This window comes from Micropterus dolomieu, linkage group LG18 (genome assembly GCF_021292245.1).
Source record: "Micropterus dolomieu isolate WLL.071019.BEF.003 ecotype Adirondacks linkage group LG18, ASM2129224v1, whole genome shotgun sequence".
Taxonomy (NCBI): Eukaryota; Metazoa; Chordata; class Actinopteri; order Centrarchiformes; family Centrarchidae; genus Micropterus; species Micropterus dolomieu.
In genome coordinates this window covers 24,957,036-24,983,799 of record NC_060167.1, presented here as the reverse complement: position 1 = coordinate 24,983,799, position 26,764 = coordinate 24,957,036, and the positions used below count along the sequence as shown (strand labels likewise).

At 44.4% G+C, this 26,764-nt stretch overlaps 1 protein-coding gene across 3 annotated transcripts in view; it reads right to left on the bottom strand.

Annotated features, from left to right (window-relative positions):
• Positions 1-26,764, bottom strand: part of foxp4 (forkhead box P4) — a 96,798-nt gene that overhangs the window by 11,942 nt on the left and 58,092 nt on the right. For 2 of the 3 annotated variants that reach the window (XM_046076283.1, XM_046076281.1), the window contains exons 4-14: positions 20,016-20,138; positions 16,807-16,950; positions 13,157-13,295; positions 10,072-10,273; positions 9,462-9,560; positions 7,973-8,071; positions 4,941-5,028; positions 3,702-3,785; positions 1,235-1,460; positions 203-279; positions 13-114 (exon numbers count right to left, since the gene is read on the bottom strand). In XM_046076283.1, the coding sequence (XP_045932239.1) occupies positions 13-114; positions 203-279; positions 1,235-1,460; positions 3,702-3,785; positions 4,941-5,028; positions 7,973-8,071; positions 9,462-9,560; positions 10,072-10,273; positions 13,157-13,295; positions 16,807-16,950; positions 20,016-20,138 (1,383 nt within the window). The remainder of the gene's footprint in view (positions 1-12; positions 115-202; positions 280-1,234; positions 1,461-3,701; positions 3,786-4,940; positions 5,029-7,972; positions 8,072-9,461; positions 9,561-10,071; positions 10,274-13,156; positions 13,296-16,806; positions 16,951-20,015; positions 20,139-26,764) is intronic. The other variant, XM_046076282.1, reaches the window with a different exon arrangement.

Below are 26,764 nucleotides of genomic sequence, written 5' to 3'. Positions count from 1 at the left end.
GGGGGTATTTACCTTCCACGTGGCTGTGTTTCTCCTGAAATAGGCAAACTTTCGTGTAAACCAGTTATAGATCTCATTGAGAGTCAACTGTCTGTCTGGGGACTCCAGAATGGCCTGAGGACGGAAAGAGACACAACAAGATTTAGTGGAGAACATAGATGGAGGGAAGAAATGGTGAAACCTGATCACTGGAGAGACTTACATGACGTATAAGAGAGGCGTAGGTAAAAGGAGGCCTGACATCAGCGTTCTTGTAGAACTCACAGTTCTGAGCCAGCTCTGGAACAAAAAAAGCATGACGATATGAACTTTAAATATCTGTGAATTGTGAGTTTTTAGTGTAACACTCGCAAATTAGGAAATGATCTCAGTAGCATTTTTTAAATAAATAAATCCATGTTAAGTAATGGAAACATTAAAATTGTATCTAGAACAACTATTATCTCAGCAGTGTTTATCTAGATGCTTGATATTATTCTGCATACCAAGTATGAAAGCTGGGGTAGGCAACTTTGCATGAAACTAGTAAGAGACAGCTAGATTTTGAAAGTTTCCAACTATAAAATCCCACCATCTCCCTTCAGGCCTCCCTCCAAAGCCACTCCCCAATAACACATTTTCATGTGCAGGGAGTGCACGGGCCTAATGCATGCAGGTAGGCAGCTAGGTCAGAATGAAAAAATTGGCTATACTTATTACAGTCCTGTGACAGCCACAAATACTGGATTCTTTTCATTTTTGTGTCAGAGCTTTATTTGATTTATTGATTGCTTTCAGATGTTAAGAAAATTTCAACAAATATAGCAAAAAATGCCTCAAATAAATTGCCTACCCCAGCTTTAAGCACATTTTTATGGGAAAAATTTGATGAGCACAGCTTTGTAATGCCCACTCTTCTGAAATTGCTACATTTTCTTAATATTTTTCTTTAGAGGCCAATCATATATTCCTTACTCTTTCACCATTTAAAACTGAGGTTAAAGTCATCCTTAATTTTCTTTTGTAAGAAGCCAAGAGATGGCAACAACTGCATCTTTTTTTGAGCTATGAATGAAAATAATTTCTGAATTAAGACGTATTTCATTGCTCTTGCAGCAAAAAAAGCACATGAAAACAGCAACAAGTACTGTTTGAAAAAACTAAAGCAGTCATCAACACTGTATTATCATATGCAATTTGAGTTTATTATGAATCAATAATAATGGGTACTGGGTATGTGTATGTTACAATCTACCTGAGGCGATGGGCGTGCAGTACTTGTCGGAGTTGCGCCTACGTATGGGCCCGACACCATGCGTGTGGGAGTGGGAGTGTGTGTGCAGGCTGGAGGAGCTGATGACCGAGGGTCCTTGGCGCAGTGGGGTGATGGGGGTGGCAGCAGAGGTGGGAGGGTGAGGAAGACCCTCTGGGTAGGCCTCGCTGTCCCGCTTTAAGAGAGAGCCACTGGAAGCCAGGTTCAGCTAGAAAGAGAGAGAGAGACACACACACACAGACACGGAGAAATTAGTGTGATTAACTGATTATAAAATTTTTTATTTCTAACAAGGATGTTTCATAGTTTTGCTTGTTAGATCAACTGAAAAAGTTTCAATTCTACAATGTGAATAGTTGTTTTTTTAAATACCCACAAGTTAATTTCATTTATTAAAATACCCTATCCTCATATAACTTACTGTACCTCAGTTTAATTATTATTATTATTTAGCAATATGTTTAAAAAGAAAAGGGGGTAAACTAACTTATCATTATTAATATAAAATGAATAGTTTCTGTACTGAGGGTGTAGAATTGTTTGAGTGCAGTGATAAAGTGTGTTTTTTTTATATGATTAATGCTTCCCTCGTGTTTACTTTAAAGCTTCACCATCTGCTGAGTGCTGCTGCTGTTTACTGAGGAACATCAGCTCCACAAGATAAGATCAGGGTTGGGTGATATCAGCGCATTAGACAATGCTTTTGTGTCATATACATAACAAATCTCTTTGAGGAAAGTGCTTTTGTCTACTCGTCGTGTAGGAATATCACTACATTTGAGGTTGTGACTCAGAAGTGAACAATGCAGTAAGTTCCCCTGCTCAGCAATACAGTATATGGAGCACAGAAATAAAGCAAACACAGAACACTAAGGACCAACAGTGCCACGACTACTTTTCTGATGACTGAAAATTGTTCCAGCCATTAATTTTACATTATTTTACCTTAAGCAGTAAAGGGCACTATAGCCAGGAATGGTAACTCACATTACAGAAATAAAGCACCAACACTGCCTATGAATTTGTGTCCCTACCATTTACCAAACTCAACCTACATTCTTGTGCAGAACCACACACACTCGCACACACTGAACATGCACATATATTTATACACACAGCGCTGGCTGCAATTAACCCTGCACTTACAAATACAAAACCACATGACAGCATGTTTGTAAGAAGGGAACACACACACATGCACTCTGCGGTGGCAAAGTCTTCATGGACCAATACGGCCCAATTAGGCAGAGCCTTGCACACACATACACACACAAACGCGCGCACACACACACACACACACCCACACACACACACACACACACACACACACACACACACACACAGAACCAGTACTCCCAGTCTCTCTGGGCTGCTAGTTTAGGACTAATTAAAACCAAAATGTGCGTTGTCTATATGTATGTAAAATGTTTGAATAGCCTTCCCTTTGCTCTGCCCCCTCTCTGTACCATTTAAGCTGACTGGAGTGGGCGGGGCTGTTTAACAGGTACTTCATTAACGCTGCAACCCTGCCGCATCACCACGGCAACAGTCGAACCCTGTTAATTGAGGCCAAGCTTTGTTTCCATTCCTGACGCTCCTCCCCTGCCCCTCCTCCTCCAATCCCTGACCCCGAGGCTCGTCTCCAGTGGTGACAGAACACGCCTCTTCCTGATTTCCCATTAGATGTTAATAGCAGCTGATCCCCCTGCGATCTACACATCATCTAGACACTCAAGAACACACAAACACACACACACACACACACACATACACATACATTGCCGCTCGGCTGCACTCATTTATATCCCCTCAAATTAAGACACTCTACCACTAATTGACAATTAATTTCAACATCTTCATATTTTAATAAGAGTCCTCGTCAATCTGAATAATGAAATATTCATTAGATACCTAATAACAACCTCACCAACCAGTGTGGACACACACACAGACACAGACACACACATCAAATCAAATTTCTATCCCTTTTGTCAGCGCACACTGAAAGTACTGTGAGAGGCTGCTTTGGCTACTCTTTCTCTCCGACAAGCTTAGAATTCACAATTTACAGATGCTGAATTGAATACATAATGTTCTTCCTCTGTGGAGATAGAACATTATGAAATCATAGTTTTCTGGGAAATGAAATGCACTGCATCATGAGAGGTTTAAGGCAGAAAAAGAGAGAGTGAAGGAAAAGAACAAGAAAGGCAGAAAGAACTCCCCATGATTTAGAAATAACACATTAACCTTCACTGGTCAATAGGGGGCGTTGATACCAAGCTAGACAGTAAGAGAGGAAAGTGAAAATCCCAAGGAGGTTTAGGGATTGTGAAACTGCTTAATTAAGAGAGTTTGTAGATGAATATGAGGTAAGAGAAAAGGTTTTGGGTTCATAGGGCAGAAAAAAGAAAAAGTCATGTAATTTGGGGTGCCAGTGTGTACTCACAGGTTGGTTAAAAGGCTTTGGCTCTGAGGGGCGCATGTGCAGGTGGGCCATCATAGCCTGGAGTCGCTCGCTCTCTTTTGCAAGCTGTGAAAAACACAAGGGTGGATATCACCATGAAAAAAACACTTTGTCTCATTCCATAACCTTACATTGATATAATGTGGTATTGACACAGAATTACAATTGCAATTACACCTCAGGCAGAGGGATGAATATGAGAGTCAGCCGCCTCAGCACCCAGAGCTCTCTCACACACTTACACTAGCCTGCAGACACACTCGTCCCCGTTTGACATTGTTAACTGCCACTTAATGGGTGCTGCTGCAGCCTGTGGAAACGCTGCATCCTGCGTGTGTGTTTGTGTGTGAGCACAATCGTATAAACGGGTAGCCTCCAGAAAAGACAGATCTACGCTGAAACTGATAGCACCATTAATATACTTGTGCAAATATGAGAATTTTAAACACAGTGCCTGTGCTGCTGTGTGTGTGTGTGTGTGTGTATGTGGTGCTGGAGGGGCAAGTGGTGGGCTGATTGTGGACTCCTGAGGGATGAAGTGACATGTCAGGGAGAGAGAGACGGCTGTCCTGATGTGATGTGACACCAGCTGCCTCTCTGTCACTTTGTGTTCTCTGGTGGTGGCTTCAGGGGCTCAGCTAAACGCTGTTTACCACCACCACCAAACACAATGCTAACCCTAATGCTGGACAGCCCACACACACACACACACACACACACACACACACACACACACACACACATTCAGCGATGTAAACAGTGTTTTGGAAACTATGTCAAGATGTGCAGCCTTTGTATTTTCTTTTTTTTTCTTTTCTTTTCTTTCCTTATGTACTGTTAGAGAACAGCATTTTACTTCTTAACCACGTGTTGGCATCTTGCTTTTGCTGGAGCATTCAGATGTTTCAAGAGGATTGTGTGCATGAACCACTTTGAGAACAAGAGAGGCAGCCTGGTCCTCCACTTTCTAGCTCATGTCTCTCTCACTGTCTTTTCTCTTCTCTTCCCCCCCCCCTCTCAGCCTCGCGCTCTTTTGCTGGTGACCAAGGCAGCTTTATAATTGGAGCAGCGGTGGCAGCTTCCCTGCCGACTGCTCCTTTTAAATTACAAGCTCTACTGCTCTCCATAAACTCTGCCCTGCCTCTGACAAGTTTCTGCCACTGACTGGCTGAGTCTTCATGACTTTGTTTGCAAGAGGATGAAAATGTGCGTGTGACTCACCTGTATCTCCAGTTGCTGAACCACCTGCATCTGGACTCGGCACTGAGCAGTGCTGCGGTCATCTAGGGCGTGCTCATTGTTCAAGTGCCTAGAGGTAAAGGGAAACGCAACAGGGCCCACATTCAGTCATTTTGGGGAAATACGTTGATGTCTATGAATTAAAAGCATCAAGATGATCAAAGCACTGCTAGCCCAACTTCAATGATAAGTTTTAAGTTATACTGAGTCAACAGAATCGTCTTTCACTTTTATTTAAACTAGTTATAAGCTGTTTCAGTACAATAAAAATAAATTATAATCTTGGAAGTGTATTTTGTCTAGTGAAGGACGCAGCAGCTGTGTTTTGTGTGTGTATAGTTCAATGGTGCTCACTGAGCCATGATCCAAGTCAACCACCTGGATATGAGCTCATGTGTTATCGCATGAAGCCTTATCTAAAGACTTTCTGTTAGCTAAACTCCACTCCACATATTAACACTGGTGCGTATGCGTGTGTGTGCGTGTGTGTGCATGGATATGTGTGGATGGTGGCGCTGTTTGTTTCCTCCAATGTGGGAGGACCCAGGACCTTCTGATCTTTCCCAGCCCGCCCCTCCCTTCCTCCACTCCTTTCTCCCTACTCTGTCATTGCCAAGGTTATTCACAGGTTGCCGGTGTGTGTGAGTGTGTGTGCTCATGCATGTTACGGTGTGAGTGTGCGTGTAGTTGTGTGTACACCAGAGTGACTTTTGGGATATCCTATAGTGTTCATTTTTAATCTGAATCTTCATAAAGCCACTTTTTGGACTTGTTTATTGTGAAAATGTATGTTACACAAGGAAGAGTGTGTGTGTGTGTGTGTGTGTGTGTGTGTGTGTGTGGATGTAGAGTATGATTATTTTAGTGTGTGTGCGTGTGTGTGTGTGTGGATGTAGAGTATGATTATTTTAGTGTGTGCGCATGTGTGTGTGTCTTTAAGAAAGCACAAAGTTAAGCAATATCAGGCGAAGACTAGAAATGAAACAAAAACAATGATGTCATGGCATTGCTAATCCAGGCAGATAGACGGCTCAACACAAGTGCACAATAATAATAACAAAAACATGATCTCACCCCTCTATCTCTTTCATTCTCTGTTAAGCTCTCTCTCCCTCTTCCTCACTCGCACGTCTGTCCACTCTCCCCTTCCCACTCGTCTTCCCCCGCAACTCCCTAAATGCCTATGATTCACACTCATTCCAACCAAAAATCGGCCCCCAAAACCCCTCCTCTCTCTATAGCCGGGCCATAAACAGTAGCAAGCTTTTTTTTTTTCGATGTGTCCCGACAATGAGGCTCTGTTTACTCCTCTGAGTGCTGGCAGACAAGGCTTTAACCCACATTACACCCAGTTCCACTGACCACAGCCAGAGTATTATACCAGAGGACTGGGAGGGAGGGGAGGTGGGCAGAGAGAAGAGAAGAGAAGAAAGGACTGAAATAGTGGAGTGTCTCCCTCCTCTGTTCTTCTACTCTACCCTTTTCCCTCCCAGGGCGATGACTAAGGCTGGCTGGAAGGGAGCACACTGTCGGACTGACGGCATTATCTGTCATTACCTCTTTTTCTTCTCCATCTCCCTCTCTCTCTTACACACACTCTTTCACTCTATCTCTCTTTTCCCCCTTCCATCTGCCCTGGGGCTACGTGAAATGAGACACCAAACAACAGCTTTCCTCTCCAAACTTTCCCAGCCTGCCTGCTCCCTTTGATCTGACTGTCCGATGCCATCACAATCACTACGCACACTTCTGTGATTATGTGTGTGTGTGTGTGTGAGTACATATTTCATCACCCTGGCTTATTAATATCTCCATTGTTCAAATAGCTAAGAGTTCCACAAAGATAATGAGAGTGTGAGTTTGTTTAGGGCTTCATTAGAGGCTTGTGAAGCCTTCGTTAGCAGCCACAGTGCCACGGGGAAGTCCACTGCACTGTGTGTGTGTGTGTGACAGAGGAGGAGGGAGCAGAATGTCAAGGCCAGCTACTGCATCAGCACACCCCAGTGACTCCAAACTGGCAAATACCGTTATGGATGTAGAGTGGGAATGAGTGGGAGAGAAGTTGTTTGATGTCTTTGCGTGGAAACAAAAAGGCGTGCATGTGGATGAGCTAATTAAGAATCATTTTCTGTTTAAGCAAAAAACAATCTTTCTGGCCTTTCAGAGAAAAAGCAGAAACCACACAAACACACACACAGACAAAAAACACCAACCAAATGAAGGAAGGACACGGTGACAGACACCACTGATGCACATCAATTCACATGTTCAGACCACTTATTCTTGCATGTATAAAAGCAACAAATGACTGGATGCAAGTGCACACACAGCCAATAAAATGTGTGTCAGTTGAGCGAGGAAGATGATACCATTGTAAGAGGGGCCCAAAGAATTCCTCGAAAAACAGAGAACTTACACAGGTGTTGAGTGTACGGGTGTGCCTGTGTGTTTGCCCATGTGTGTGTACGCACACACGTGCCTCAGAGCAATCGTGATGTAACAGATTGCAACAGATGAATTAGTGAGGTAATGCAAAACCCCAGTCATGTACGTGACTGACACTCCATGTTTAGCACAAACTATAGCTTCACTTTGCTCTACTTCATCTTTTGTTCCCACTGGTGATCTGAATCGGAGCAGGAGCCTTTTCAAGTAACAGGCATTGTGTTTGTTACCAGTTAGTGATACAATGGAAGGAAGTTTTTATGTGTTCTTAAACCTGGATTGTGACCAATGAGAGTGATGTGTGTGACTGCAAAGGTTTGAGCATTACATTAAAAACTCTTCTGGAAATATTGCCCTGCCATTGTTGTCTTTTTCCAGCTGCAGTATTAAATATACAGCCTGCAGGCACATGTTGTCATGAGCATTCATATTAAAACTCAGAGCACTTTAGTTTCGAGGCAGTCATGCATATCAATCAACGTATGTTCTTCATTGTGTGGTGTACTGTTTTAATTTGTAACCCCAACCCGCGCATCATATATCACATTTTTGGGTGGTTGTTAACTTACTTAATGAACTGTCCCATGTCCTCACACAGTGCTTCACAGCCAGGCCACTTACACTCACCATGGCCATAAAGAGGATGGGAGCCGGAGTGCTCCTCATGACTGTGGGGTGAGAGAGAGACACAAAAAGACAGAGATAGTAAAACAGATTTTCATATGTTGTACTACATATAAAATAAACAGAAAATAAAAGCGGTTGCTTTCTCAGAATAAGAACCGAAGTATTAATATGCCACACACTCATGCACAAACACACACACAAAACTAACTGTAGCAGCAGAAGCATCACTACAGCCATCTGAGTCTGGTTAGCAGTCATTAGTTTGCACAGTTCACGAAGCCAAGTGCAGAGAGAGGAGGATAGAGCAGAGTGGGGTCAGTTACAGAAGCCAGGCGAATGAGGGAATTGGTCCAACAACCTCAGAGGCACATTCTTCAAGTCCATGACCTGTCTTTCTGTCCTTGGCGTATGTGTCGTGTATGTGTATGTTAGTGTTGGTGTGTGTTCTTATATTTCAGGAGTTGACACACAGTCGGCAGAGGACCAACCAGCCATGACTGATTGGTGGCGGCTGCCGTCATGTGCTGGTTGTTCTTTTGTGGTGAGCTTGTGCATGTGTGTGTTTTTTGTGTGTGTATCCGTTTATATTTATGAGCGTGTGTGTATTTGTATGTGTGTGTGGCGATGAAAGACTGGGCCAGGTTTGGTTTGGGCCCAGGGTAAAATAACTGTGTCTGTGCATGTGTGTCTGTGCATGTGTGTGTGTGTGTGTGGCAGGTCCAGTAGCAGATGTGGTTCAGACCTGGACCTTCGCCTGCGACTGCTGTCTCCACATATATTTACATGAGTGTGTATGTGTGCATTTGTATGTGTGTATATGTGTGTGTGCACGTGTGTGTGTGTGTGTGTGTGGACTGGGATGGGGATTCTCCCAAATCAACATCAGAAGGTTGTCTAACAAAAACCATTTGTCTCGCAGATGGAAACATGTCTCTCTCCCTCTCCCTCTGCTTTTTCGCCTCTTCCTGATCATATGTGCTGGCTGAGGTCAGAGCTTGTGTGCGTGTGTGTGTGTGTGTGTGTGCTGGCTGTGGTTGAGTCAACTCAGAAGCAGCTCAGACAGCAGACATGACAAACTGCTGGCAACCACATTCTCCTCCACATCAGCCATGCATTAGCTTAGCAGGCTAACACACTAATGCTACTCCCTTCATACTTCTACAAAAGCCAACTCTGTTGAGATACCAGCACTGCAGTAGTAGTATGGCAGTGTGTGACATATTTGATCAACTGACAGAAGCGCTTTTAATTAATACTGGCACACCTACCCTGACCCCCTCCAATATGAGGTCATGGTCAGGGTCAACAATGCCCCTGGAGCAGGCAGTGAATCAGTGCTGAAGGACACTGCAGACCACCCTCCAACAGTCTTTCTGTCTCAGTCTTGTCCACTCAGGTTTGTGTATGTGTGAGTGTGTACGTGCTACTCACTGGCTGCTGGGGGGTTGGCTGCCTTTGGCGTAAAGGGGGAGATGGTCATCTCCGCTGTCTGCCTTGGTGAAGGAGGATATCCACTCAAACAGTCTGGCTCTTAAAGATGGAGACAAGCCCATGAGCAGCCGGAAAAGCCATGGGACAACACAGCCCTCATCATGGTAGAACAAGTACTGCCAGCACATGCATCTCTGATATGTCAACAGGGTAACAAGGAATTTATCCTACAATTTTAGATGACTCCGACAAATAATTTCCATTCTCTTCCAGGTGGCCTGCCTCTACCATCCTCTCTTCTCCTTTCCTCCATACTATACTGGCATGTAGCTGACAGCATACCAGCAGAACATACTGAACCCAACGCACCGCCTATCAAATGAGCTGAGAGACACTTACACCCTGGTGATGTGTGATATGCTGCATTTTCATGCTTCCTAACTGTGTTTACGTGTGTAGGTATGGAAGAACAGTTGAAAGCTAAAAGTTGAAAATGACATAGCGAGACTGTGTGAGTTAGAGAGGCTACAGGGACACACAAGGGACAGACACACCATCACAATGTAGATATTTACACATATATATTTTGTCATACTGCACATTATGGTACCTGTCTCTCTTTGGGGTGTGGCTCTGTCCGTTGGCCAGGCTGTGCAGTGAGATGTGAGCGCTGGCAGTTTTGGGGAAGGCTGAGGTAGAATTGGAGCTGTTGGTGCTCAAGTCCAGGCCCTCGGCCTGTTTCAGGGCCTCCTCACTGCTTGGCACCCCCGACACCTCCTTCCACAGCTGTTGGAGGTCTGAGGGACACATCGCTGCAGAGAAGGGACACACAGTTTACTTAGCAACTAACTCAGGTGATCAACCTCACGTGTAATTTAAACAAGGCTAAGAAGAAATACAGTTAAAAATAAGTCAGATGAGCCAACAATTGCAGTATCACCTACACACACAGACTGTAAATAAAATGATGTCACAGAGAGCTGTGACTACCTTTTCTGATCCATATAAAACACACATGCAACTTTTACAGTGAGAGAGGAAAATAGGACAAACTAAAACAGACAAGAGATTAATTTCTACTAATTTCTTATTTTTCCAGATATCCACTATTAATCAACTATTTCCTAATCTCTGTTGGCAATTGCTACTGTCCACCAGCACCACTGCTCCTGTCACTACCACTATTTGTCTGAACAGGGTGGGGGCACACTTTGAGTTCTTTCTAGTTGCAGCTTTGTTATTTCTGCTCCAATTTCACAGTAAGAGAGACGCCTAAAATGCCACAGCCTACTCCAGTGGATCTTAACCATGCACGTACATACGCACGCACGCATGCAGCTACACACACACACATCTGCACACACACACACATGCAAAGACCTCGCAGCAATCCAAATATTATGTCTGCTTTGTCTGCATTCTTCTATGGTCCCGCCAAAACAAAAGTTCTCACTCTGGAGGAATGAGGCGGTGTGAGCATAGATTTCTGTGGGTGTGTGTGTGTATTACCCAAAAAACCGGACCAATCTGTGGACACACTCAGAGAGTGAAAGTGCAAAGCGGTTAAGGGATTGTTGCATAAACTGTTTCCTCTTTTGACTTATCAGACTAGCTCATACCACACACATTCAATTAAAAATACAAGAAAAAATGTAACTAAGAAGAAAGAGATTCTGGATTCTAGTGAAGGTCAGCAATTTACTGAGTGCAAACTTCATAAACATAAAATCCTGATTTTGTGTGCATTCAGGTCAAAATACATTCTTACAATTCCCTCCAGCTAGTAAGTATTTGTGGAAGATGAGATTGCTCTTGCTAACCGTACATGCTCACACATATCAAATGTACACACCGACATCTGGCTGCTAGGTTCATATCTATTTCACATTAGTGTCTGTACACAAATGACATATGGTAGATAGTAGCCTGAAGTTACTTAGAAGGTGGGTTTCTGGGGAGCCCTTGTGGCTCACCTGGTAGAGTGTGTACCATGTGTCAAGGCAGAGTCCTTACCATAGCAGCCCGGATTTGAAACTGGCCCAGGTCCTTTGCTGCATGTTAACCCCTCTCTCTCCCCTGCATTACCTGACTTTCTCTACTGTGTCTATTAAATAAAGCAGAGTTGCTGAAAAAATTATCTTTCAAAAAAAGAAAGAACAAAAGTGTGTTTCCAACAGGAAGAAATCAAATCTAAAGTTGTTTTTTGTATGAGAGTGAAGAAACTGCTGAAACGAAACTTAGACACTCTCCATGCCTGGTCTGTGCATAGAAAACACTGTGTGATTCTCTTTAAAATTAGTTTAGTGCACTTTCAGTTTAATTTATCAGTTTATAGTATATAGCTCCTTTCAAAAACAAAGTTACAAAGTGCTAAAACATAGTAGTTTAGTTTTGGTCTCTAATGAACATTTGCACTCATGAGATATCTGAGAACTGCCTCCATTTTGCTGCAGTGAAAGAAATAAACAAAAACCATAGCAGGACCCCTCATGTCAACGCCCCCCCACCACCATCTACCCACCGGACACAACGGTCCTTTGAGGCGGGGCAATAGTGTGTGCAGTTGTGTGTGTGTGTGTGTGTACGTGCGTGTGTTTATGCATGTGTGTTTGTGTGTTTGCATGGCATGGCTGGCCAGAGGAATGCTCAGGCTCACGCCTGGCTGAGCCGTCACAATGGACCGGCTCTTTCACACTGCAGGGAAATTCCACTCTGATACGAAGGGAGTCAGGGAGAAAGAGAAGGAGATGCCAAAGCTAAATGTTTGCAACTGTCTGAAAAATTACACTCTTCTATCCAAAACTGTAGCCTCTGTCTTTTCATTTGTATTCAATTTGTATCTACTTCAGGTTCTTTTTCACTCTCTCTGTGAACCACTTGCGGCCCCCTAGCCCATAAACACCCACAAGCACAAATCATGCTAAAGTTTCTGTGCAGTTCTTGGGTGTTGGGTCTTTTAGAAATTCATTGATTTGGCTGAGTTTATTTTTGTTTCGTCTAAATCAGATTACAGTGTGAGTACGAGGGTTTGTGTGTGTGACTGCATGTGACTGTGAACGACAGAATGGGAGAGATCAGACAAATGGAGGGAAGGAAACCGGTGTGTTTGGTCAACTCACTCAGCGCTTTAGCAATGTTACGGCCACTTTAGGGCCCCTAAAGCATTCTCCATGTGTGAGATAGTGTGTATGCGTGTGTGTGGACGACACACACATACACACATGTTCACTGAGGGCGGACCAGTCAACAGTCAACTTTTATCATTTCAAAACCATGCTGACAAAATGAAGGGACTGTGGGAGAAGTTACGTATAGGAACAAAAAAAAAATATATCCAGTGGGCACAACCATAGCAAAATGATGATGTTCTTGTGTCTGGTTAATCTCAAGTACACACACACACACAAGCATGCGCACACTTGCGTAACAACATGCACACACCTCCAAGCAGGGGGCTTAGTGGCATATTTTACTTATTATCCAAATGAGTACCTTCCACAAACCCACCAATCAGGTTACCTTTTATCTTTTATAGGCTGATTAACTTAACAGGCTTCACATGCGGTGGTGAGTACAGGCCTGTGTGTGCTCAGTTATGACCATGTGTGCATGCATGTTTTTCAGAATGGGTCAGTGTGACTGAGTGTTGTATGGTTGGGGGTTGTGTATATGTGTGTGTGTGGGGGTGTACGTACCTTGCTGCAGAGACTGCATGGTGGTGGCGGGCTGCAGTGGGACCAGGCCTTGTCTCTGGAGGTTGAGGATGTGCTGCTGCTGAAGCTGCTGCATCTGGATCAGCTGCTGCTGGAAGGCCAACTGCTTACTGCCTAACTGCTGTTTGCCAGAAGACACAGAGAGAGACAGGATAGAAAAAGTTAGGGATTTTTTGGTATTAAATCCTCTGCATAATTGCACAGAAATGTCTAACCCTGAACCAGTGAAGACCTACAGAAATCTGCATCAACAGATCAACTCTGACACATATTAGTGTCACATTTTTCAATGGTGGTTTTGAACTAAATTTGCCCCAGATTGATTTATTTCTTTTCACATCTAAGAAGATGCTCTTCACTGTTCTGGTATTATGATGCCAATTGGTCTGCTAGTCCCATTATACCCTTCAACCAATTCAAGTATGAAGTCAACTAACACCATATAAATTAAATACAAGGGTATACATATGATTTGTCTTCTGCTGAGAAGTAGTATTAATACATTAGTATTAAAGGAAAGTACAGTCTGAAATTCAATTTGAGGACCTTGGGGATGAAGAGAAGGAGGGAAGGGAACAAGGGAGAGTGGGAGCGAGTACATGGCATGTGGCGATAATGTTGATGTGTGTTACTGTGATAAATGTCCCCTTTCCTGCTTTCCTAGTCTGGAGCAGACCTGGCCTGTGCTGCGCTGTTTGAAGTCCCCCCATACCAACCCCCCAAAGAGGTGGACTTTATCTCTCACAGATAACTAGGGGAGAAAATAAATAAATAAATACAACTTGAGGAACTGCTCATTGTGTGTGCATGTGTCTGTGAGAGAGAGAGTGGCAGCCTGGAACTCTTTGAACAGAGAGGATCTCACAGGAAGGGCAGAAAGGTCACTTCCTTTCAGACTTGGTGCCTGGGGAGACGAAGTGTGATGGCAGTGCATTTGGGTCTGGGAGGGGGCTGTTAGGGAGGTTGTAGAGGAGTAAGCACAACAAACTATTCTTTACAAAAGAAAAAAGAAGGAGAATTAGAGAGGGGGGAAATCCTTTTTTTTCATGCAGACGTTCAATGGAATTTGGTTTCAGCAATAGGTTTTGAAGATTATTGAAAATGTTTTAATATTTGTACTGAACTCTTTGCTGGAAATCTGAGGCCTGTTTCACAAAAGTGACTTGCAAGCACTGCTTTCACACAAACCTAGGCACTGATCGGGGCCACAGCTACAGTCCAGGACACAGACCTGACGCTGTCAATGCTCCAGTTTCACTCTACAGTTGGTAAAAAACACCTGTGTTTGCTATATTGGAACTACAGTGTAATCAGGAAACATTCATCTCTTAGGCTTTGTCAAAGAAAAGGAATGTTTCTGTATCATGCTTACATAGTTCAGATCTTGTGAAGCCATGTGAATTGCCAAATTCAAATTTGTTGCAAATAATGGTTTATCATGATCAGAATATCCTGACTGAACTGTTTCCTCCCGTCTTTCTCTTTTTCTTTCTCTCTTTCCAGACATCCCCCTCCTCTTTCACTTGTCTGTCCATTTTATTTCTTCCACTCCGCCCTCTGTCTCTCATTCCCTCTTGAGATATGGCTATGGTTCTTTAAAGCACACATTGTGTGTGTGTGTGTGTGTGTGTGTGTGTGTGTGTGCCTGTGTTCTGTTTACATTAGCTGTGGCTGAGTGGCCAAAGCTAGCGCAGTAACAGGCTGTCAATGTGATTTATGAGCACATCACACACTGTCTGAGCCTGCCAGTCACACAGACGCACACACACACACACACACATAGAAGGACACTCACAGAAAGACACACAGCACACACATACTGTAGATGGACACTAGTGGTGGACACACATACACGTGCACACATCTCTTATGATGGTCAGAGTCACTTCATTAAGCTGACTCCTGACCAGTCCCAACTGTGCTAGCGACACACACAAACATTGATTGAACATACACATACATACTCTTTCTTTCAATGCTTCACTTCCACGGAGACAAGAAAGTGAAGAGGAATTGCAGAAAAGAGGGAAAAGGGCAAAATGTCACAGCCACTCGAGCACAAACACTCCAAAAGGAGAGATTTTCTGTTGTATTTGCTGCACTTCCTACTCTGTCTTTTTCTGTTTATTCCTGTTCTCTTGTTTTCTGGGTGTATTGAAGGCCTGCTAGAATCTAAAGTTGGTTTAAATCCTCTTCCACACCTGGTCTAACACTAGTCTGACCAGAAGCAGTTTCTAGGTTAAAAGACAATTTACCTGGCTGATACCTGGTTATCTTGCATTGTAGGACAGGCTTACAAACAGTACAAGCCTTACATAAATGAAACATGTGCCCTGCATCAATATCTGACAGCGCCTGCTTTACCAGGAGAGATATGAGAGTCGACTATAAAGGTGTTTTTTGTTTTTGATTGATGGCTTGCAGCAAGTGAAAAACACTGACTGCTGGAAATGGCCTTAGTCATATCAGCTGTATGCAGCTCTGTAGGGAGGAATAAACCCCCGAGTGTGTGTTTGTGCAGCGAACCATCACACATCAAGCCTTTCCCTCTCTGCATGTATGTGTAGCTGTGTGACCAGTGTTTGCACTTGTCTAGTTGTTACAGGACAACAAACCTGAAAACTGGGACAGCAGCAGAGAGAAGGGAGAAAGCGAAAGCGATTCAGACACCCTCTCAACATGCGAGTCAACCACAACTGGTTTGCTTTGGTCACGGTCGAGTTGGTTGACCGCTGTCGGTGAGGAGTTTGTGTGTGTGTGGGAGGGGGTCTCTGCCCACTGGGAGAGGAGTAAGAGGAGGAGAAATCTAGGATGTGTCTCCTCATGCGTTTATCAGTCTCACAAGGCACTTCTCCTTAAGTCTGTCTCCTGCATGGTCCTCTGTGTGCTCTGCAATTTTGGTGAATGTAACAAAAATGTCTCTATTATACACAAACGGTGCCCACATGCACAAACAGGCACACACACACACACACACACACACACACACACACACACACACTCTCGTACACACAAGTTATGACAGTAATCTTGTCTGATCGATTGAGATCCTCTTTGTTGTGCCACAATGTGATCCTAGTTGATGCCCTCTTATCCTACTGTACCACAGCTGTGGTTAAACCTGGTATAGTGTGTGTTCATGCATATTTGTGTGTGTGTGTGTGTGTGTGTGTGTGAGAGGGAAAGCTAGAGCAAGGGAGGCTCCTAGCGCTGGTGGGGTTAATTGACAATTAAAAGAGCGGCAGACCCCTCCTACAGAGAGATTTCACCTCGGGTTTAGAGCTGAAGGCATGCAAATGAATACTTTGGCAGGGTAGCGTATGGTTTAGCACAGCACTCCTTTACTACCTCGACATGGCATGCTGGTGGAAAAAATAAAAATACATAGTCACTAATCCTTGTTTTTGAGACAAGCTTGTACACAAAACAATAATAAACCAGAAAAAAGGAGGATGATAGAGAAAGAGAGCTGGAAATAGCTAATGTATATCCTACATCCTATACATTTGATCCTTCACGTGACTTTTTCCCCTTGTCAGGCTCCCATGTCAACCGCTTTTACTAAGTTTAAGGGTACTTGTGTACTTTAGAGTGTACTTCAGCTGAGTGAGTGTGTACTTGGTGAAGTTCACCTCTTTTGCCGCTTGCTTCCCAGCTTGCTGCTGCTGTTGCTGCTGTTGTTGCTGCTGTTGCTGCTGCTGCTGCTGCTGCTGCTGCTGCTGAGTCAGAAGCTGGAGATGCAACTGTTCCTGCTGCTTTTTGTAATATTCTTGTAACTAGAGACAGACACAGAAAGGGGGGAGGCAGAGTGAGGAGGTGGGGGAGAGGGAGGGGGTTGCAGAAATATGAGAGGCGAGTGAGTCACAACACACTTTGTATCAACCTCAACAATACCAAAGTCTTCCAACACTGAAATGCGCTGCTATAGTCAGACAACTGCAGCGTGTGATTTACTGACAAAGTCCACCAGCTAGCAAACACAAACCTCTGAATGTTATGGAGCAATTATGGTGTGTCAAGGTGTGTAGCAAGGTGACTGTGTGTATGTCAAAGCTACTGTGTAACGCAGAACCTGCTGGGATTAAACATGCAGAGTTCAAGTGCTGTATAGAAGGCTATGTCTGTGGCACAATGCAGTCAGGCAGACCAGAAATACACCTGCACACACATTCTGCACCCGGCCACAGTAAAGGAGAAGCTAACGTGATAGGAAAATAGAGAAAAAAGTAATCTGAGGATCTGAAGATGAGTGCTGCTAGCCAGCACATACTCTTTAAATGCACACACACACACACACACACACACACACACACACACACACACGACCGAACAGGACTGTTCAAAGCCTACAGGGAAAAAATGCACATGGGGATATTCCTCTGTGAAACACTTTAAGCCAGCTCCTACTGTACTGGTGTCAGTATACCTGCTGGGACTGTGCGTGTGTGTGTGTGTGTGTGTTGAGTCAGTAATCTTAAATGGGCCATTTCTATACCATGGCCAGATAAAAGGAGTTGCCCCAGGTTATGTATGGTTATTTATAGGTTGTCCATCCATCGCCATATCAATGGCCTGCTGGACTGAATGAAACGTTTTTTACACTATCACATGTTCATTACCTTTTCTAGCATTTTAGACCGCAATGCTAAATGCATAGGAGAAGCCCTAACCCATAGCATTGCAGTCTAATTTATTGAAACACAAACATTAATTCATGATTTGCATATACTCACATAAACACTCTCTCTCTCTCTCACACACACACACACACACACACAAACACACAGTCTCCTCTGACTGGCCACAGCTTGTCTGTTTGTTTGAGTTACTAATCACTAATTTACTCAGGAAGCTCCATTAAGATTATAATCTTGCTGAGAGGAGAGCAAGGCAGACAGGAAAACTCAGACTGACCACACTATGTGTGTGTTGGTGTGTGTGTGTGTTGTGTGTGTGTGTGTGTGTATGTGTGTGTGTGTGGTGGGGGGTTATCCTCTTGAGAACAGCTTATACATGTGTCTGTCTGCAGTTTGTCTTTGTTTCATGGTGCGTCAAATGTTCAAAAAGGCTTTTCAGCAGAGAATGACTTCACAGCGCAGCAGTTGTTGCCTCTCATCCGTCTGACCCTGCAGTGAGAAGACTACACACCACTGCCCATCCTCACCACACGCCCTGTGCAATGTAATGGTTCTGCTCTTTTGGTGGGAAGCTGTTTTACATTTCCAGTTTCAATCTTATCCAAGCCATAACTTCAATTTAGAATAATTTACTGTGCTTTTGTACTATGACGTTCCTTCTTGTCCTTAATTTATTTTAAATGTAGGACTCATTCCTTCTTGCTGCTCTCTCCTTTCCATCTGTCTTTCCTTTTTTTATTGCTCCTTAGGTAGAGTTAATCTCTCTTTTCCACATCACTAGTCCTGATCGCCTCCTCATCACACAGACAAATGCATATGCAAGCACACATAGGCATGCACGCATTCATGTACACACACACACACACACACACACACACACACACACACTTGGCTGGAGAGTGGTGAGTTGAGGGAATAATTAAGTGATAATTAAGGTCTTTTTAATGATTTGATTCAGTGGCTCTGTGCATTAAGAGTATGTGTAAGTGAGGCACTCACCTCTACAGCCTATTACCATGACCTTGACTTTAGTGAACACACTAAGAAAAGGCAGAGCAGCTGTAGCATAAGTAAAGGTTAGAGGAAACTTAAAGGTTAAAACATACACAAATCCACAAATGACTGACCCTACAAACACACAACTGCTGTGTGGCAGTGGGCCGTAAACCTCACTTACACACTCTTACACAATGCTGTATTGCCATGGGGATATGAAATTTAATGCCTCACTGAGTGATATGTTGGTTGATTTTCTGTGTGTGTGTGTGTGTGTGTAAAAGTGCCTGATTTGCAGATATACACTAAGAGCAAGTCCATAGTGTGGTTAATTAAGTGGGAGAGCAATGTTAAACTCAGTGGTTTTAATAGTAGGAGTGTAATGTGTGTGTGTGTGTGTGTGTGTGTGTGTGAGTGAGTGAGTGAGTGTGCATTATCAACCCCCTTCCGCCGTCTCCTTTTTTCCTCGTTAGAGAAAAAAAGGCTGGTGAAGAGGTTCTTAGCCGTCTGCATGTCTGTTTCTAGAAAGCCAGCACATTTCACATTTCCATTATGATACATGTTGTCAGATCTTCCCACTGCAATTTATACTCGCCTAAAGCTACCGCTCCTTATTAAATCTACTGTCTGCTCTGGCCTAGCCTGCGTGTGTATGTATGCGTTTTCACATAGGCATCCCCTATGCTGCAATTACTCTATCTCCACTCTGTTAATAGTCCTCTTCACAGCCTTTACAAGGTTGCGTGTGGATTTCTTGTGAGGTCACAGGTTAGTGTGGCTGAGCATTTGACAGATCTGTTGCAGATGAAGAGTGTTTATTGGTTTGTGTCGACATGGCAACCCCTCTATCACCTGCCGGGCATCAACACACACTCCTGATTCACTATGATTCACTGTCTGATACTAAAAAGTGTATGTGTGTGTGTGCGCGCACACGCGTGAGTATAGGCGTGCACATGTGTGCCTGCAGGCGGAAGAAAGCACATTCTCCTAGCAACAATGCTAAAGAGGAGGCAATCAAAATGACAATGTGTGTATAAGTGGATATGTGGATGTGGTGTTTATCTTCAAAGATCTCCGAGCATTGAATAAGATACAATCACGCCCAGTGTGTGTCAGCGCCTACTAAAACAGACACATCCAGACATGCCGGCCTGGGACAGGGTCCAGCCAGAGAGAGAGAGAGTGCGTGTGAATGAGTGTTTTACCTGCTGTAGCATTAGAGCCTGCTGTTGCTGCAGCAGGGCCTGGAGTTGAGGGGGAGACAGGATCTGTTGCATCTGCTGAGGAGTGATCATCTGTGGACTCATCATGGCCATGGACACAGGCACCTAAAGACAGCAAAGGCATATACACAGAGACATTTTAGATTATTCACCCTTAAGATACTAGCTTGTAAAAGTAGGACAACTCAATCAATGGGTTAAGCTTTGTGCCTTTGAGCTTCAAGCATGACTGTGCTTGCAACAGCATGCTCAACTGAAAACAAACAATCTGAATGGAGGTTGTACAGAATGCTGGTATGGACAGGTAAACTTAGAGAGGTGTGTTGTATCTTATTCTTTTTTGTCAGTCGCTGCTAAGAAAAGCTGGCAACATCAGACAAAGATAAATAGACAGCACCACGGCACATTGTTGACATGTTCCTACACAAGGCTGGCATTGTAAAAGGAAAAAAAAATCTATGTGACAACAGGCAGATAAACGGACACATATGCAATCTCCCCATAAGATATAAAATCTTATCTGCTTCCATAAACACATTATTAGGACAGTCTCTGATTCTCTTTCCACACAGTCAAGCTTGGCTAAGAAGAAAGGAACAACAAAGTGGCTATCTGATGAGATGTCTATCTCATCAGATAGAGCTGCAGGCAGGCAAAGACAGAGAGAAAGAAATGTGGTGATTTTTGCAGATGTGTTGTGCAAGCACTCCTAATGCACATAAATTGTACACAGAGATGGGCCGAGATACTAATCTGAATACATACACTGCAAAACTGAAGACAAACTAACCACATAAAGCAGAAACTGAGGCACTCATATGCATGCATAAATGGCAACCGTATATATGAAAAACCACAAAGACAATCCTGCTGACGAAGTGTTTTTGCATTTAATAACTGTATTAAGGTTTGTGAAAAAAATAACGGTAATAAAGAGACAGAGCAGTTCAGGCACTAAAAAATATTTTGTCCCCGACTCGATCTCAATCCCCTTCTTTCACTGTCCACACATCAATATACTATACTGCCTTCTCAATACAAATAGTCTGTTAGAAGTGACGGCTGTTTCACAGAGAAATACAAGGGTGAGTTATCACCTCTGAAATTGGCCGTTTATCTATATTCACTCCGTGGTGAAATATCAATCTCTCTCATGGTCAGACTGTGAGTCTGTGTGTGGGCTTTTGTGTGTGTGGGCATGCACAAGTGCCAGTGTGTTCAGAGCTCGCCTCAGAGCAGTCTATCTACTCACCACCTGAGGGGATGGCAGGTGGGGAGGGTGATGTGTGAGGGAATTGTGCTCTCGAGTGCAAGAGAGGGGACGAGCTGTCACTGGTAAATTAAATCTATAAAGAGCTGATTTGACTTTGTAAACAAGACTGGCCATAAATACTAACACCCTCTTCCCCACCTGGCCCCCTGTCTCCCCCTCTATGCCTCCCTCCTTCTATCTATCTCTGTCTCTTTTTCTCTCTGTGTGTCTGTCAGTGGTCCCACACTCTGCCTTTATCAAACGAGGCTTCCCTAACTAAACACACTCCCAGCCAGATGTATTGGCGAGGGGACTCGCTCGGGACTAGGTTGGAGTGGGCTGAGCAGATGTGGCTCTGTGCTAGGAAAGTAGAAGAGCAGTGTGTTAGGGTATGTAGATAAATGAGCTGTAGCGCAGGAGTGTATGTGTGTGTTTGAGTTGAGGGAGTGGGAGAAGAAGAAAAGACAGAGTCAGAGCGAGGTGAGGAAGGGTGGTGTTGTGGCAGTTGGTAAAAGAACAGGCAGAGGGGATGAGGCGGAGGGCTGTAGTGAGTAAGGTGGGGGTGGTGAAGGGTGCTGCTTGGCGTCATGCCAGCTTGCCCCCGCCGCTGGGCCTTGTCAGTCTAAGCTGCCAAATGAAAAGCTGTAATTAATTGCTCTTGTGCATCCCATTCTTCCTCCCCGACAACTCATACATTCTATTTTATACACACCGCCATTGACATTTTCAAGTCACAAGCGTAATAATTACTGGAGTTATAGCACCTTTCTGTGTGTTGGCTGACGCTCTGACGCCGGAACTAAAAGTGCGTCCGTGTGTGCAAGTGCTGATATACTGTACCGTATGTGGGTGTGCTGATGGGTGCACGTATGCATGTGTTTAACGGCTGAATGTGTGTGTGGCAGGCTGAATGCTGAGTAGTTAAGGTTTGACGCCATTAATTGCCCCTATAATCTAATATCACAAAGCGTGGTGATTATGGGGCATGCGTTGCCACCGCCATACGACACCGCCAGCCTGAGAGAGCCGCCACAAAACAAAAGCCTCGCCATTAGCGATTTGACGGGCCAGGACAAAAGCGCCTCACAATGCGGAATTATATTTTCATTCGGCTTTGTCTCTCCCGGTGAATGATTTCTCCCCTTTCATTGGACTGTGAATAGGGAGAGTCTGAAAAGCCGGGCGATTTGAAGTCAGCCATTTATTAAATGCATTTAATTTTTTTCCCGCTGTCCCATTTTTTTCATGTTGCATGTTAATTTAAAAGAGAGAGATGCGTGGTAGATTAGTGGGAGAGAGGTGAAGTTGGGGTGGGGGTGGGGGGGGGGCAATGCGAGGGGAGAAGGAAGGATACCATCCACCTACTGGAAGAAAGGAAAGAAGCAGGGAAGTGAGGGAGAGAGATGGGGGAAGGAAGGAAATAATCGTTGGAAAAATAGAGATGTGTGTGAAGAGTCAGACAGAAAGAGAAAACCCAGCAGGTTTTTGGAAGGGGAAAGTGTGGCCTAGAGCCTGGGGCGATGGTTGGGACAGCAAAGACACACACAAATGTGGGTGACTAATCTCACAATCTGGTACAGTGGGTGAAAGTACTAATCTAAGAATAAGACTCACAATAGTGAAATTTTAAAGCCTAAAGTCACTCCTATCATTAACATGCAAGAATGAGTCATATGTGCACGTACACACACACAAACACACACACACAGACAGACAGACACATACAAACTGCTGAGGGGTCGGTGGCTGACAGAGGTCAACCCCTGTCTAGGAGAGGGGGAGCTGGGGGAGGGAAAGGAGGAGGAGGGAGAGGAGAAGCGAGAGACAGCCTTGTCGTTTACAGAGAGTGGAGGAGTAATTAGAGGGGTTGTTTGAAGAGGGAGTTTAACTGATTAACAAAGGAAGAGAGGGAGCGAGGGAGCGCCCTAAAGATGGGAAGGAGAAGGAGGAGAAAGGCATGGAGTCCCAGAGGAGCAACGAGAGAGAAAGACGGGGGATGTATCTTGCATTTCAATGAGGCTCCATCCCTCTCTCCTCTCCTCCCTTGATGACTTTTCATTCTAACGAGGAGGGAAGCCCCACTTTCCATTTCAGATCAAACCTCAGGAAAAGAGGAAGGAGGGCGATCTGATATTAAACCAGCATGCAGCAGGGGGAATAGGCCCAGTGCAGCTCAGCACCGTGTTTATATAGAGACAGGTTAGTTAAATGACTGCATCTTCTCTAATTTAGGCGTGAACTTTGGATTTCACACCTTCCCCTTCCTTCTAATTGAGGTCTCTGACTACAAAAATACATCCAAAACACGGTTCCCTTAACCATCACTTGAAAATAAGCAAAGATGTTCTTAACAATAAAATTGTCCTTAGATGTGAATGTGAGTGTGAGTGGTTGTTTGTCTATGTGTGGCCCTGCAATGGACTGGTGACCTGTCCAGGGTGTACCCCGCCTTTCACCCGATGTCAGCTGGGATTGGCTCCAGCCCCCCGCGACTCTGCACGCCGGATAAGCAGTTGACGATGGATGGATGGATGGATGGATGATCTTAACAATGTTTTGTCCACTACTACTCCGACATAAATACAGAAAACACACAAACCACGCGGCCGTGAGCAACAGCCAGCGTTCCCCTCAACAGTCCCTTGAGCTTCACAAGCAGATACATTTTAGCCCACTACTACAGTTATTTACCTCATACTGGTTCACAAATGCGCAGCCAGTACGTGGTGTGTAACTGTGGGTATGTGTGAGGCAGTGAGTGGTGAGAAGAAAGGAGTCTATAATCAGAATCTAAACAGGCTCTCAGTCTAAATGATGCGGGCCCTGCCTCTGGGTCTATGGGGACACGCAGGAGAGAGAGATAATTGAAAAAATGACAGAGGAGAAAGCAGGAGGAGGAGAGAGAGTCTGACACAGACCTCCTCCCCACCTCCTCCTCCTCACCCCCCCTCTCCTGGTAGGAGCAAACCCCAGCGCTGTTTATCCTTGTCACTGAGCATTACCACCTCACCCTGGAAGGGACGCCTGCCTCTCTGTCTCTCTTCCTGTCACACACACACACACACACACACACACATACAGACACACACACCAAGAAGCTTACAAAAAAACTAGCCTCTGACTTCAAATATTTTATTCACTATAATGTACTGCTATAATGTTTTTCTGGCATCCTTTTGAGAAATATTTTAATCCTTTTTGGATGTCACTATTGCCACAAACCCCTCCTCTTCTGATTGGCAAAAGTTTGACACATTAGCAGCCGTGGCAGAAAAGGGAGAAATTTGTGCTTATTCATGCACATGGCAACTGCATGACCCTCTTCTGCCACTGCAGAGCGGCTGCCAGCAGGCTGGGGGGTAAACGAGAGCCTCCTATTTAAAATACAGTCAGCCCTGTGCCGTTTCTTGGTGTGTAAAGGCTTTAATGGTGTGTGGTGAACTCCCCTCCTTTTTGGGTCAGGATTTGTTTATTCACCAGCTATCATCACTATTGCTCCTTCCCTCTTTCAGTCCCTCCAGGTAAACAGCCTGTCTGTGCTCATCATGCCAAGAAATAAGAGGGGAGCAGGAGGATGGGGGGTGGGGGGAGGAGGAGAAAAGCATTTGAGTAAAAAAGAGAAATAGAAGGAGCACATACTGTGCTGAGAGCGTTGTTTGGAGCTCAGGGCCAGGCCTCCACTGGAAGTAAAAGGGCCCCATTGTGTGTGGTGAGTACCCCTCCTCCAGCTAATCTGCAGAGGGGCCAGGGGCCACATTACTCTGGGGGGAACTGATGAGTGCAGCCAGGTGGGGTTGGGGTCAATACAGGCATCTTACCTCCTCAAACTTTTTGCTGAGTAATGTTTCTGTCTGAGTCCATGAACAATGTATGAGTGCAAATGATGCCAAAACAAATGTGCCAAAGGAGGTTGGAGTTTTATTGAATCTTTGTGTATATATTTCTATCTATTACTAATTGGCATCACAGGTATTTGTGCAAGCTACACATACTCTTACACATATACTACGCATGTGGACGCGCATAACACTCTTTTCCTGACAGGGGCAAGACAAATGAATAAAAGAAAAAAAACCTTTAGAGAGGACAGTGAAAGACCTGTAAGTTCAAGTGGAAAATCCTCCTCCTCTTCCAAACCTCTCCTCCCTCTCTCCCTCCCTTCCTCTCCTTTCGTACGCCACCTCCCTCCATCTAACGCCCCAGTGCTTCAGAATAAAAATGACAGAAACACACACACAGACACTCAGGGCATTTCATTGGGAAGTGTGAGAGGGTGTTATCGACCATATTTCATTACTGATTTCACTCATGTTTCAAATCACAAAATAAGAGTTTCACACTTCAGTGGCCAGACCCAAACCTCTCCTCTCCATCCTTCCCCTCTGTCTGTCCACCCCTCTGCCCAGAGCCAAACCCATTCCACTGGCTGCTCAACCTCCTCCCAAACTGTCAGGACCCCATACTACCCCCCAACACACACACACACACACACACACACACACACACACGCAAACACAGCCCCAATTCCCTCCACATCAAATAAGAGAAACTGCCAAGTAAGCACTTTCATTGAGTGGACAAAAGGAGTGCTTTGGGAAAAACACTTTGAAAGGAAATAAAAGAGAACAAGAGAAGGAACCGCTTCAGTACCACAGGCTCTGGGGGTCTAAACACTCATCTTTCCACATACTTTTGTTGATTAGTTAAAAGACTTTGAACCCTGCTTCAGAATCCTTATGTTCAGTAGTTTTTCACAAATCTGTAGTGGTTCAAATAAAGCAACTGGGAAGGACACAAAACAATTTGCAACAAACAGAAAACTGGTGAATCGGGGTTGTTATGTTAAAAGTATTTTCATTGAAATAAAATCTCTGCTTTAAGACTGACATGACTCAGTTTCTTCCTCCTGTCCTCCCTGCATGGTTCGCTCTCTTCTTCCATCCCACTGTGCCATTGCCAGCCCTCTCCAGAGAGCAGAGGCAAGCTAATTAACATATCTCTAATGAGTCTTTTCATTTTTTTCTAATTAAACGAGCTCCTCAATAATACATGAAAACAGGACACTGCGCTATTCAATTACATACGTATGGGCCACAGCCAAGCACGTGCGTTAATCTGTATGTGTGCATGCCAAGTGGCAGTGTGTTAAGTGTGCCAGGCGTGTGTCTGCCAAGTGGGTGTATATGTGTCTGCTTGTGCCCACCCAGTGTATGAGCGTGTGCCAAGTGTGTCCATTGTAGAGAACGTGCGGCAGGTCATGGAGGCATGCTACGTATCATGCTGGGTAATCCGCCAATTGCCACTCGGTCTGCCAACTGTGTGCCCACCAATTCACTAAGCCACACTTGTGCCACAACCAATTAAGGTAACTGTGGCCAATTATGTCATATACTTACTACAAACACACACCTAACGTGAAATATTCCAAGTCCCACAGAGGGTAAGGATATCTTTCAATATATAATCTCCTACAAAGGAA